At 54.9% G+C, this 14,578-nt stretch overlaps 1 protein-coding gene across 1 annotated transcript; it reads left to right on the top strand.

The window, feature by feature from the left end:
* Positions 1-8,126: 8,126 nt before the first annotated feature.
* Positions 8,127-10,409, top strand: P884DRAFT_196124 (uncharacterized protein; the record flags this gene model as incomplete). Its single annotated transcript, XM_069437956.1, has 4 exons — positions 8,127-8,722; positions 8,789-8,926; positions 9,025-9,716; positions 9,796-10,409. 4 exons carry the CDS (start codon positions 8,127-8,129, stop codon positions 10,407-10,409), a joined length of 2,040 nt encoding a protein of 679 aa, XP_069299187.1.
* Positions 10,410-14,578: the final 4,169 nt, after the last annotated feature.

The following is a 14,578-nucleotide window of genomic DNA, read 5'->3' as shown; positions in this document are numbered from 1 at the left end:
ACATGCCATGTGTCTCTCCGTCGAACGGCAGCACCCCGGCCAAATCACCATGCCTTGAACGGAAGGTCATTTATTCTGGGCGACATGGCGAAAAGCGCGCACCTGTATCAGGTGTTACACCGCGATGTATGTTCAGGGGTAGAGGTCCAACCATCCTACGGTCTTCAGGCCAGAACCGCCGATTCCTGGGCCCGGTGGCTGGAGACAATAGCTCGCATCCATGTATGATATGAACTGCGACTGCTTCAACTGTCCAATGACCTTGTAAACGTGTGATTCTGTCTGATCTAGACGTCTGCCATGCAGACCATGCGGACTATGCAGGCCGAGACTAATCTGCCTCGTTTGCACAATGGCCGGTCTTGTGGTCAGTGTGATTCGAGCGCCACACACGCCGGCGACGACTTGACAAAATCCCTTATAGAGGAAACCGTCGGGCAAGGCATTATGCGACTTGAACTGTACACCTTGAGGGGTTGCCATCACCGCCGCGTTCGTTGAGGGAACAGCAGTGAGATCCACCGGGAGAGATCGGGGAGGTGAGTATCCAACCTTTACACAGTACGTTCGTTGAAACGCCGCACAAGCTGCGGGCCGCTAGTCGTGCCTGCACAAGGGCATACTGCTGAATCATCTGTTTGATGTGGTGGTCCCCGAACTCGGGTGGTACCGCTATGTTCAAGACTAGACTGCAGCCTCTTTCCTTATTGCCCGCAACAACGCCGAAGTTGTCAGCACAATCGAGAAATTTGTCTCGAGGACCCAAGGATCGTTGTGTCCCCTGCACTGATCATTGACTCTCATGCTTCATCCGGAGTGAAGTACCCTGTTTCTTCGATAACTCTCTGTAGAAGTCGCCTCTTGAGCCGATCTGGACCAGCATTCTTGGCCGTGAAAGATACGCGGCAAAATGAAGGTCGAAGTAGCATGGAACCACAAGCCATCTCTCACTTTGGGGGGCGAATTGAAGAGAGAAGACCAGGCTGAGCCGTCAATCTCTCAGCCCGGCGCCAGTCATGAAAACCATGGCTTCAAGTTGGACCGTCAAGTGTTCTGACACTCGGTAGACGTTTGGAAAAAGGAAGCAGAGGTTTTCAGCCACGCTTGAAAGGCACGAAATGGCGTAGAACCCACAGCAAGGCCCAGAGCTTTTGGGAAAGCATGGCGTGCCGGGGATATGTGACTCCCTCGCATCATTTCGCCAACAGACCACGCGGCGTGTCATAGGCGACTGAGCCAGCACTACTCCTCCGCCTCGTCGCAGGACTTATGGACGGTGGTCGGGGAAATGGAATGTTGCCTTATTGGATAATGCAACGGGTAAGCGCATCGCCAAGGGCTACTGCCATCACTCGAGCCCCTGGGCCGTATCAAATGCAAACGACACTTGTGCTTCGCCCGCCACGCATCTCGAAGCCACGAGGGCAGTGCAACACTCGTATTTGTGTGATTTCAAGCACGCGAGTGGTGCTCGCAGGTTTCGACGCAACCCGTGCCTTGAGGCTTCGGTAAGTTCGCTCTGATTAATCCCTGACGGAAAAAAAAAAAAAAAACAAGACCTGTTGTTTCTTCAGCCGCTGATTGAAATGACTCCCTTATTTGTTCGGAACCGAACATCCGGCCCGCTACGCATTGTGGCAGCCAACTTCTGGCATCCCCTGAGCCTTTGTGAGTCTCAACTTGCGGTGATAGTGCTCAGGCCCCGCGGCACTGAGAATCTTATATCACTTTTGTCAGGAGACCATCAGAGATTGAGAGGTGTGGACGCATTGCACACACGGCCTTATGTTGCCGGCAACGTATCCAGAGTCCGGGTAACAAACATGACCATGGTGCAGAGTTCTGAGAGCCCGACCGCCACCAGCAAACAGTGAGCGCTCCAGGCTCTTTCCGTTGTATGTACGTGCATCGACATGGGCTCCCGTCCTTCGTTTTGATGACCTGGACGTAGGTGATCGAACACTGCAGAGACAAGCGGAGCCTCTGTGAGGACGATTCGGGCCCGTGACTCCCGAGATCTTGCAGCTGTTTAAATAACTGAACGCCATTTGGACATGGTATGGAACACCACGAAAGAGGTGTGGAGCGCCTCGGGTGCGCTGGTCCACAGAAACATCTTGTCATGTCCGTACATCAAATACCGACTCTGCCATGGCGAGGTACCCAAGCACGGCTTAAACTCAGGTCGGAACGGAAGCACTGCGGTACAAAATCCGGGCGCGACGTGACCGGGCCGCCGGGAGCGGTCCACGGGTCAGATCTGATAAGAATCGACCCCGTGCCTGATTGGCACTTCTTCAGAAATGAAGTTGAATCCAAGCGGCCAAGCGAGGCGAGAGGACCGGTTGTTGTCTCATCAACTACTGTTGAAGCAGCATTTACCCATGGGAGAAATGGTAAGGTTGAGGGCAGCTCTGCTGAGAATGTCCTCGAAAGAGATTTACTGTGTAAGGCAGGTACTGCGTAGTACGTAACGCGAATTGCATGTCTTGGCATGAAGTCGTGTCGTGTTGATCGCGAAGCCCCTTTTCTCTCTGTACCATTCTCAAACAGCGGCGCCTGCCTAGAAACCTGGAAGTGTGGTTCACTGCATAAGCCCGAAGCGGAACTCGCACCCTAAGCTCCGGCGCTTGCAGCCATGATCATCGCAACCAGGGCGGCTTTGGGAATAGACGAGGGTTCATTCCGGGAGCAGTGTCAGATCCCGTGGCTGTCGCGTAAGGAAATGGCGTCGTTTCGGCCATCAGCCATCCGCCTTCCCGTTGCGCTAGGCCAGATTCGTCAACCCTTCCAGAATGTTGAGAGAACCAATCGGCATGTATGTATTCCGTACACTACTGTGTACGAAGCCAACTCTTCTCTGTTGGTCGCCCAGCAGTTCCGGTAGACAGTTGCCGGGTATCTCGTGCCGAAGCTTACCGTCCTGTGGTACTCGACGATGTTGTGGACCTCAAAAAGGAGAGGAATCGCCCACATCGCGGTTGGACACCGGAGACAATGACCACACAACGCACAACTGTGAACCCAAACTTTTGTCTCAATCCTCATCTTGTTGCGAGTGGTTGGGTCAGCGCCTCAGCAGGTCGCGTGGCTGGCAGTATGCTGTTGCTCGGTGCGCCGCAGGCGATGCAATCTCGAATCTGTCGGGACTAATTGTGTACGGAACCGTATTGCACTGTGTAGCCGTAATGAGAACCCCGAGCACATCGCCGGGCGTGCTGCTCGAGCAAACATCTCTCGGGGTCACGCCTTATCTCGGAAGCTAACGGCAAGCATCTACCTCAACCCTACACAAATTGGTTACAGCTGCCTGCCGTCGCCCGGGTGCGTGGCTGAACGAAGCTAAGGTGTCGGAACGCTCGAGATAACCGACTTTCCAATGTTGTCTGGAAATGAAAAATGCAACGAGGCAGTTATTTGCGAAGGTGGTGAAGTGTGTGTACTGGTATCTTGGTTGGAGCAACCCCAATCCCCAGGTTTGATGTGCCTTGCGGAGTTCCTTCCGGCGTATCTTGGAGGTTCCCTGGAAAGAAGGCGCTAAGATCACCATACACTGCCGTCTGAATTTGTGATTGGTGGCAGCTTGTGCGCTCTTTCCTTGCATTCTCTCCCATCCTTACTTCCTTCCCTTCATACTGTGCTCTACGGAGTATGCCAAGGTCTAGTACTAGTAAGCAATTGAAGCCACATAATCATTCGAGGTGTGTTGAGTCACAACTCGACGACTCAGCACTTCCAAACAGCTTTCCACATTAGGAGTCACCTTGGCAGCTATGGGCCGCATGCGCTCAAGTTGCCATCCCAATACGGAAGTCCAACGAGCTCGATCGCCAGGCAACATGCCCCTAATCGAAGCCCTCTCAAACTGCTGGCCATGACGCGAATTTTCTAAGCTTCTTCCATCGGCCGCCACTCAATTTTCGTTGCGTTTCCATCAACTCGAAAATAGGCCTCGGTGCGTATACCTGCTGGTACACATGTAGATGTCCTCGCTCGCGACCAGCATGATATATGCGCCAGCTCAACTAACTGCTCGCTAGTCAGATCACCGGCCGGAACCGAATAACGCAGGACGGAGATGTCGACTGTGTGCTTGCATTGTTCAGGCTACCGTGACACAGCATCCCATTTACCGGGAATCCTTACACAGCACGCTACGAAGTACCTAGGTCTCAGTAGATCAAACCTTCAGGTTCACACGTCCATCCAGGCCCGTTTCCATCTCAGCGCGCCGTTGATCTAGTATGCGGCGCTGCTACTCTGCCTGATACAGTCCCCTCAATCAGAATGACGAGTTACCGGTGGCCGGTTTTTTGCTACTTCGGGACGATACAGCAGAATCGCTTTGAGCACGCCCTCAACAGCGTATCGAGCTACCCGAACCAACCAACTCCCGAGCCTTGCAGCCCGGGTTTCAGTGTGACCAAATTGACGGGATGCGAGAGCGAACGCTTAGCGATAGACAAGCACACACGGCCGCGCAGGAAAGCTGTTCCACAGGGGCATATCGAGACAAGCAGTTGCGTCGCCTGGCGATCTGTGCAGAAGCGGAGCAGGGTTTGAAGTTCTGTGCGCTCCGCTCGAAAACGCGTCGAGAGAAGAGAAGCCTTATACGGAGTACAGTACGTGTAACTACGAGGTACGGATACTCTTCAGTGGGCGAGATCTTGCTCTTGGGAAGCCGCTTTCTCCACCTGTCGCTCCTGGCATCTCGCTGCCGCGCCGGCTGGCCGGTCTGTCGTCCTGACGTCGTCTGGGGCGTGCATCAGGCTGCACTGCTATCCCCCAAAGAGGCTTCAGCCCCTGTGCTCAGACGAGAGATGCGAGCATCATCCCTGACGGGAGAGAAGGCTCAAACGACGCACGGTCTCCGATCTCACTCTCGGCTACTACGCTAGCTAGCCACACCCCGAGGAGTAGGTCAGTGGTGGAAACTTGGGAAGCTTCCACCGTTGGGAGCCACACTCGAACCCCAGACACCCTTGCCGCCTTGCTTGGTCGACGCCTGTTTCGCGCCCATTGTTTCGTCCATTGCAACCCTCTGGATGCACGACACCTTGCCCATGGCCCGCTTACCACTGTACCGAGTCGGGTAGAGTTACACCAGACCCCACCGCAATCCGTCTTGCTCTGCTTGAACTGGGGGCTTGGGTGGACATCAGCGCGGCTTGTTCGGCGCTGCTTCCCACCTCTCCGACGGGCCCTGTTTCTGACGAGATACGACGCCGTCAGCTCTTTCCCCGGACGCCTTGCTCGCTCCCCTGCCGTGTCGGGATTGCTTTGGGCGGGATTGCGCACAAGGAATAGCACGAACGACGGCGTCGCCCGCGCTTGTGTCAAAGGCAGCCCGCCCACCACTGCCGCGACCCAACCCAATCTGGGCTCTCAGGGCTGACGTCCATGTTTGTATGTACGCAGTATGTAAGGTATGTATGTATGTACATACATACATACATACTAGTACATACAAGAACGCAGAACCATAAGCGCGTGCTGCCGCCCGCCCGACGGCTCCCCCCCCCCCCCCCCGGGGCGGCGGTGGTGTTACAAGTCCCGTGTTGGAACTCGCCCACGCCCAAGTCGAGACGGAGATCGCGTCTGCCGTCTCTTCAGATTCACACCGCACCGTCGCCTACTCGTACACCTCGTCCCCCATTGCCCAGCTCGACATAGCCATTCTCTGGGCGTCAACGGTAAATCCCTCGATGCAGGGCTACCAGTCCCAGGCTAAAATCCTCAGGCACTGGACGCTACCGTTCGGAGCTGAGGCACAACCAAGCCGTTAACCACCTTCCTAATCGGCGCAGTACACAGCTGCATACCACCGTGACCATGCTGCTACACAACCTCACCTTGACCTCCTCCGCTCTTGAGCCACTTCCTTGGTTCAAATGCCGGCAAGGACAGAATCTACCCGCATGCCGCTGGTCTCCTAACTTCTACCTTATCCGTTCACCTTGGGCTGAGGTTTCGATAGAGGTTCGCCTCTCCTCGGCTTCACTACCGCCAGTTTCAAATATGGTTGCCGTTTTGTGCGCCTACTGCCCCGATCTTACCAGCCGTGCATGTTTGGGAGCTTTCCGGCATTGTCAACGTACAGCGTACTGCGTACTGCGCACCCGCCGGCTTCACCCCCTGTCGCTTTGGTGTCCGATCTGCATTCACGCCCCCGCCCTCACTGGGACCACGGATACCCTTGCCTTGAACATCAAGTTCCGCGATTGGCTCGAGTTCAACGAGAGTACAGCAACGGGCCATGCTTTCTTCCGTAGAGACGAAGCAGCAGAGGTTACGTGGAATCAGGGCCAATCAGTGAACCCTCCAGCCGAAATGCCATGCCCACCTCTCCTCACGCCTGCGAGCTTTAATCGCCCGTTTCTCGACTTTGCTGTATGTACAATACGCCGTATGTTCATACAAGTGCATACAATACTCCGTCACTGCTGGCTTGAGAAGGGCTGTGGCTGGGCCTGTCGTGCGCAGTATGCGGTATGTTGTCCGGCGGCCAGATCAGTCTGAGGAAATAACGAGGCCGAAACTGCTTGAGGAAGCCCCTCGAGCCAATACCCTGAACGGGCGGACGTGTGCGTGGGCGCCGCTGGTCTGACTTGGCTCTCGCTTCCTCCGAGCTGTTGTCATGCACGCACACGCAGTACGTCCTGGCAACTCATGCTCGAGTTCCAGCAGACCGCTACATACTACTCACCCATTCTCTTCGCTCCTCTTTCGGCCGCCGACCCTAACTGCCTGCTCGACTGGCTCAGCATGAATGCTTCTCGGCCGGTTCTTGGTCGGCTCTACCAAGTGTGCGTGCCATCAGTGGCTTCAGTCCGTTTCATCGAAGCCCTTGTCCGGCATTAGCCATTCAGCCGAGAGATCATGTCTACACTAGTCTAGTTCTCGCTATAGCCTTGCTGCACATAGCGGACGCAGTGGAAGGGCGAATCTCGATTGCGGGAAGGGTGGCCTAGCCCGTCTCATCTCCCATGATCCCCATATTATTATAACGGATCCCCGTAGTCCGCGGCTTTCGTCTAATCGAGGCGTCCGCCCCGAGAACCCACCCTGGACAAGCCGCCGTTATATCAGGCGCCTGCTGTCAGGTACCAGGTACCCCTCTACCACGGGTGACCCCAGTCATCGTTACCGTTGCCCGTGCAAACCCTGCCTTGCTGTCGAATGCGGCGACGGTGCTGCTCCGTTGTGAAGTACGTGCAGGACGTTCTCCGCCGGTACTGATCCCACCTCCATCCCACCTTGAGAACAGGGGACCAAGGGAGCGGGCCTTAATACCACCAAGGACAGCCCTCAAGAGCATCATAACTCCCGGGTCTATTCCTTTCTCGAGAATATCCACCGGCAAACCGGCTCCGCCGCGGATTGCTTCACGCACCCGAGCTCATACAGAAGATATTTCTCCTGTTCCTGGACCTCATTCCCAACCAGAAACCTTCCCCACTTTGTTGATCTCCGACCGTCATTACATCCAACAGATGACCCTCGATCGACGGTGACCCAGATCAACATTTCCTCTGGGGTCACTTCAAACCTGGCGCGATCTTGGTCTTTCTCGGTACGAGGCACTCACGCACTTTACCCCGAGGGGTTTCCTCTCGACCCGACCCGTTGTCGCTCCCCACGCCGCAGCTTGTGCTGTTTGATCTTCGGCGAGGCCCTGGAAGACCATTAACAAAGCCCCAACGACTGCCTCCTCAACCTTCCAGCACGTCCTCGTTTGTCTATCGAAGGGCCAAGGGGAGAATTTCCGCCAAGAACCGGCCACGAACCAGACTCGTGGCCTCTGGGAGTGTCAAGCTTGCCTCGTTGGTGTTGCCGACGGTGATGTTCATCAGCGGCTCCTGATCTTTTGTACACCAACTCCAATAATCGCTCGCTTCTCTCGCCACCTCGTCGCTCGCTTTCCCACTCCGTCCAGTAAAGATTACCTTGCACAACCGAGGCGATCTTTTAACCCTCGTTATTTGCTAGAGACGCCTCAAAACCTCGCCGACCATCGAAACAAAGCGTTCCAAATGCTTGTTACCAGGCACGCCGCTACGGAGCAGAATTCTTGGTCCATAAACAAGTTCGAACCCGCCTTTCGCAAGTCTGCGGAAAGATCACGCATGTCGAACAACTTCGACACGGTGACACAGTCGGACTGGCAGGGCCAGTACTCATTCCTCCCGCCGGGGGACAACACCATCTTTTCGCAGCCGTACGAGCATGTGACAAGCTCGACCGAGAATGCAGAGTCACCGGCGCAGCCGCGAACGGTGGTTGTGCCGAGTGAGACACCCAAAGCAGAGGGTTCCCCGCTGGGTCAGCGTCTTGACCCGCTCGGTTTACGACAGACAAAGCAACCGTCGCCGATCCCAGAGCAGCCAGAGAACCAGGAAGAGCAGTGTCCTTCCAAGGCACCCGAACTGACGCATGAGGAGTCAACGACCTCGACCGAGACCCGCGGAGTGTCTCTAGGGTCGAACACTCTGAGCTCAGTGTCATCAGCTCCGGGGCAAGGCTCTGAAGCAGGGGCCCCGAGCCAGTCGGGTAACGAGGGGCAACCGGCCGCCGTGAAGGAGGAGGAGGAGGAGGACGGGGAGGAGGTTGTGGAGGACGAGGAGATGGCAGAAGGGGGGGAAGGGGGGACCGAAGCGGAACCTCAGCAGCCACAGACGGCGGCCGAGCGAACTGCGCAGCGGCGCAAAATGAAGCGCTTCAGGTACATGCCCTCGGAGCGGACTTGTTTCCCGGAAACTGGCGAACAAAAGGCTGATCTTGTCTCCAGGCTTACTCATCAACAGACGAGGTTTTTGATGAGCGAGTTTGCTAAGCAACCGCATCCCGATGCCGCTCATCGCGAGCGCCTCTCGCGAGAGATCCCAGGCCTTAGCCCACGCCAGGTACAGGTGTGGTTTCAGAACCGGTAAGTGTGCTGGCCCTGGTTGGACTTTGCGCCCCCGGGGGGAGGAGGAGGGGAAGGGGCCGTTGGTCGACTCTGCGGCATGCTGACATATGGCCCAGTCGCGCCAAAATCAAGCGCCTCACCGCGGACGATCGCGAGCGCATGATGAAAATGAGGGCGGTCCCGGAGGATTTTGACAGCCTCAGTGCGCTCCACTCGCCGTACGGCGCCGTTCACGCCCTCGGGACACCCATTACGTCGCCTGTCGACCTTGGCGGATCTTCGTACGCGCCTCTCATGGTAGATGTAAGGAGGCATGACGGCGACGAGCACCTGTCCCCCACCGGCCTGAGTCCGGCGTTTGGAAATATAGGTTTCGGCCACTCGGCAGGACTTGGCACACCAGATATTCTCTCGCCCATCTCCCCTACCTCTACTGACCGGTATGGCTACCCGAGCCATCTCTCGACCACGCCGCTGAGTGCCGGGCCAAGGACGTCCAACCCGTTTGCAAGGCAGGCAAGCCTGGACTCAGGAATGCAGATGCACAACGCCCACTCCCGACAACAGATCCGGCCGCTTCAGCCTCTCCAGCTTCGCGACACCATGACCAGATCGCGCTCGGACAGCCTCCAGTCGCCGTTGCGTTCGAGCATGTCGTGGAAGGCCGACGCGATTGACTACACGACCTACCAAGGGGGAAATCCTTCGTCACATCTGGGAAGTAGGCAGCACAGTATCTACCACCAAGATCAGGTGGGCGGCAGCTCAGCTGGTGGCTTGGGCGCCTACGACTCGGGCAACTATTCCGGTAGGTTCTCCTTCTCAGAAAATGTCAAGTCCAAAGCCAAGCGTGGCTCGAGGGGACAGGAGCTAACCGTGAGTTTCAGCTTCGACCGTGCAGTCGCCGGCTCATTATTCGGGCTTTCAATCCTCCAGCTTGCAGGCGAGCCAGCAGCGGAACTCGCGGTTGAGGGCTGCGTCTGCCTCCTCGCTCCCACTCGGCTTAGATCTGCGGACACAGTTCAGGTCCGCCATCGGGTCCGGCGGCGGTCTACCAAACTCGACACAGTCTCCAGGTCCGCGGACGGCTTCGACCCCGCAACTGGGCGGCGTCTCGTCCGGCTTCACGGGCAGCTTCCCGTCGACGCCTCTCACGGCACCCGTCGACTTTTCCTTGCACAGGTCATCCGCATACCGAACCTCGACGACCGACTACTCGATGCCCCAGATGAGCGCGCCTATCGCGCCTCCAAACGACTTCTCGCAAGCCTTCCAGGCCAGCATGTCGAGCCCGAGCGCGAGGACACCAATGAGGGATTCCTTTGGCGGCGGCGGCGGCGGCGGAGGGGCCGGGCCGCTGGGGCTGGGGCCGCAGAGACAGGGTCCGGGGGATCGCAGCGACGATTACTCGGACCCTCTGGGGATGAAGCGGAAGCGCAGCTTCACGGGGCCATTACCCGCCACGACGGCCGGCGCTGGCGCTTACGGCAGCACGGCGTGAAACAGAAATGACGATATTCTTTTTGCTTCCTTTTTCTTCTTCTTCTTCTTTTTTTTTTCTCGTTCCATGTTGACAAGAGGGCACCACACTACACACGTCGGGTGCAGGCCATGAGAGAGGGAGACCAGGCCTGGCATCCCTTCCGTTGCATTGTGTTACCACCGGCGGCCCTCCTTCGATTTGTTACTTCTGACTGGACACCAAGATACCCAATTTGTTTCCCGCTGGTTTGAGCTGGAGTGTCTCTGCCCATGAAGTCTGTCTTGTATGACGGAAGCGCCAGACGGCTCCGAAACAAACTTTCATTTTCAACTACGGAGTGGCAAAGCACAAATCACCTCGAAACTGCGGTTCTTTCCAACCAACCTTGTTGTTCGGATCTTCTTGTTTACTTATTTTCCTCTTTTGCCTCCTGTCACTTGATCCTTGTGATATATCGGGAGCGGTTGAACTCCGGTGTTGGTTGCGGGAGGAAGGATCAATTTGACTTCTCTTTTGTCTCTTCGAATACGGATCGGATTACCAGACACTCCTATCATCATGTTTCTACGACCGGGCGAAATGGCTACTTGACGATACGGGCGAATTCTAACATGGTCTTATCACGGGGAAAAAAAAAACAAAGTCAAACGCTGATGATTGGGATGACTGGGTCGGTGGTGGGAGTATTGTTGCATGGTGTGTGGCTTGGGTGATCGTCTTGGACGGAGAACTGCTGGGCTTCCGTCATGTTTCTGTTATTGTTGTGTGGCGAGGGATAGGGGGAGACAGCCGCTAGAGTCTTCAACCCTTCTATCAACGCGACAACTACTCGTGTACGTGTACATAGTTGGACAAACAAAGATAGGACTCCTTGTAAGTTTGGCCCTTTGGTCTGTTATTTTCGCCTGCATTCGATCCCCCTATCCTGAAAAGCTGGGAGGCTGGACAAACTTGGTCACACTACTTCGGATCGGTGGCCCTCCGTCCCGCCTCCTTTGGGACCACGCTCTTTGTTTCGTCAGGCCCAAGACCCAGAAAGAAAAAAAAATGCCGAAACCGAAGAGGCACACGTTGGGTTGCAACGGCTTCGCGCAGTCCACTATGATGAGCCTCGATCCGGCAACCAAGAAAGATGCACAGGCCACAGTGTGCAGAAGACAGATGAGAAGAGGGGTTTGTTGACGGCATCTCCCGGGCTAGAATCCAGGGCTGCGCGCCTCAACCAGTCAGGTCGACTTGGAGGAGGAGGGCATGACATGCGCCCCGGAGTCTCGCATTGCAGGCGCGCTCCGCACTAGTTATGATGCATGCTAATACACTGCACTAGCAGACAGCAGCGAGGTGGAAACTCTGCAGCTTGCCCATGCAGCAACTGAAGGGGGAAGGGGAAGAAGGGGTGGGGAGGGGCGAGCAACTTCTTTCTCATTTGCTGCGAGCGATTTGATTGCGGTGCAGGAAAAAAGAAGGAGGAAACAGACAGGTACTGTACATACATGGCACCTTGGCTGGACCCATTCCCGGTAACGATCGCCTCCGAAATGGAGCAACATTTGCCTTGGGTCCCTCTCTCGACTTGCACGGTTTCAACTCGCCGAGGGACCTGTTTGCCGGCTTCTGGCTGTTGCCGGCTTCCAGGGAACCACACAAAAGGACAGAAAAAAAACAATAACAAACATACAACATCCGGCATTCGCTGGTCGTCACCGACCCAACTACTACCCGGACCCTCATGCATCTTACCTTTTAGGATCGGAGGGGTCAAAATTCGGAGCGTTTTAGGATCCAAAAACGGGCTCCTTTCTGCCTCTGTTAGTGCAGTCCGTTGTTCTAACGGTAGTGCGGGGTATACTATAGAACCGTCCAGGTACATGTGCGGCAAAGGCCCTATATGATTGGCTCTATACAACCTCGTTGTGGGTTACCTATGGGTCATCCTCGGCACAAGTGCGGCACGGCGCTAGAAGGGCTCAGATGATTGGCTCTACACAACCTTGCTATGGGTAATATTGCATCATAATGTGGGTCGTTGCATAACGCGCCTATCAGAGTAGGCAGATTTTCCTGTCAGTTTCGCCGAGGCAGTCAGTCTCTGCCAGATCATTGAAAAAGTGGAGAAGTGCTGCGCGAGCTTCAGTGCTCGACCAGAGAGTGCCCTAGCCCTCACAACCCCCCTCTGTTGTAAGGCCGACGATATACTGGTTTCTTTCCCTTCCTGTGAGTAGAGCTGTCTTTTCCACGTATGTAAATTATTTTATATATGACCAGAGGGAGACTATTGTCGTTGAGGCTGTGCCCGTCGTCATTGCTCCTCGGAGGACAGATACGTCTGCTGTGACCGCGAACACTCGGATGCTCTAGATACTCGGAAGCTATCGTTCCTCTCTGACTAGACGGAGGTTTGGCTTAATTAAGAGGTGTGTAGCTGTGCCGGGAGAGTCGGCACCAGCTCGATATAAATAGGTAGTCACTATCCTATTTAAACTGAAAACTGACCTTAAATTCTAAGATATAGTAATAAACTCTAAAATCCTTAGCCTTAAAGAAAGTTTAGTTGTTTCTGTTCCTTACGCCGTGCCTTTACCTGGGCGACAACCAACGAAGCCGACCACTTGGTCTTTAACACAGAAATTGTACTAACCCACATATTCTTATTATTCACAGCAGCCCCTTCAACTACGCAGATTACCCTCTTGCCTTCGTTAACCATGGCAACAGTATTAATAACAAATCCTTCAACATCAAATAGATCCCCACTGGTTAATGGCGGATGAAATGCGGCTAGCAGATCTGCTTCCTTAGGGAAGTCCTTTGCTTTTAGGAGAAAGGCTTTCTCAACCTCCTCACCTGTGTTTACCACGGTATAGAGGTATCGTGAGTTGACTACCTTGTAGAGAATGTCCCCATGGTAAGTGTTTTTACCAGCCTTAAATTCGACCGGGATTGACTTCGCCAGGGGAGTGTGGAGTTTTGCGGACTGTTGTACAATATGGGCCTGCCTGAACATTCTCGAGTTCTTAGATCTTGTAAGAGGTGCTATCAGTGGTTGAATCTCATCTTCGTCGTCGAATTCTTCTGAGTCGTGTTCCTCGCCTTCCTCAATACTCGGTAATGGAGACTGAGATAGCCGTGGCTGAGATTGTCGAGGCTCTTGTGGAAGAGGGTAAGGTGGTTGTATAGGCGCCGAATACTGACGTTCTTCATATTGAGGTTGCGGTCGGGGTGGTTCTGAGTATGGCTGTCGGGAGTTTGATTGGTAGATTGGTCGAGGATGGCGCTGAGGCGGTTCTGAGTATGGCTGTCGGGAGTACGATTGGTATATTGGATCACGAGGGCGCTGAGGTTGCGGTTGGGGTGGTTCCAAGTATGGTTGCTGAAAATCAGATTGATAGATTGGCTGAGGTGATGTTGAATAGAATTGTGGTTGTTGGACTCCGTAGTCCTCCTCAAGAGTGAGCGTTGCAATGCCATTTGTGATCGGTAGAGGGGTATTTACTTGGGTAGCTGGATCTGAGTCGTATATAGAAACTTGTTGGACACGCGACTGAGAGAATTGGGATGCTTGATCTGACTCATATAAGAAATCTTGTGGGGAACGTGTTTGGGAGAATTGCGGTAGCGAGGTATCGAATTGCGGAGCGTAGTATTCCTCGGTCACCCTATTCTGACTGTCTTGTCTTCTCTTGGGTCGTGGTGTTGAAGCATTCGGTGGCGTCGAAGTATTTGAACGGATGCGACTGTAATCCCTCTTGCCAAATGTGGGGTCGAGGTTCATTTGTTCCTGGGAGTGCTCTTGGCCTGCGTACCGCTTCTGTTGCTGGTAAAGATTGTATGGCTCTTGGAGCTGCTGACGGGACTGTGCGTGTTGGTTGCTTTGATGCTGAGAATATCCCTGTGATTGGGGAGGCCCCTGGTGCTGGCTAGTTAGAAGTTCTTGACGTTGGGGCTGATGTACCGGCTGGATAACTGGAGGTACCTGGTGTTGAATGGCTAGACGATCCTGGCGCTGAGGTTGTTGTATTGACTGGCTAGCAGGAGGTCTCTGTTGTTGAGGCTGCTGTCTTGACTGGCCATTTAAAAAACCCTGGTACTGAGGCTGCTGTGTCGACTGGCTAGCCGGAGTAGCCTGTCGTTGAGGCTGCTGTGTTGACTGGCTAGTAGGAGGTCTTTGCTGTTGAGGCTGCTGTGCT

Source organism: Thermothelomyces heterothallicus (assembly GCF_042370625.1).
Source record: "Thermothelomyces heterothallicus CBS 202.75 unplaced genomic scaffold P884_scaffold_6, whole genome shotgun sequence".
In the NCBI taxonomy this organism is placed as follows: domain Eukaryota; kingdom Fungi; phylum Ascomycota; class Sordariomycetes; order Sordariales; family Chaetomiaceae; genus Thermothelomyces; species Thermothelomyces heterothallicus.
This window is presented reverse-complemented; position numbering and strand designations above follow the sequence as displayed.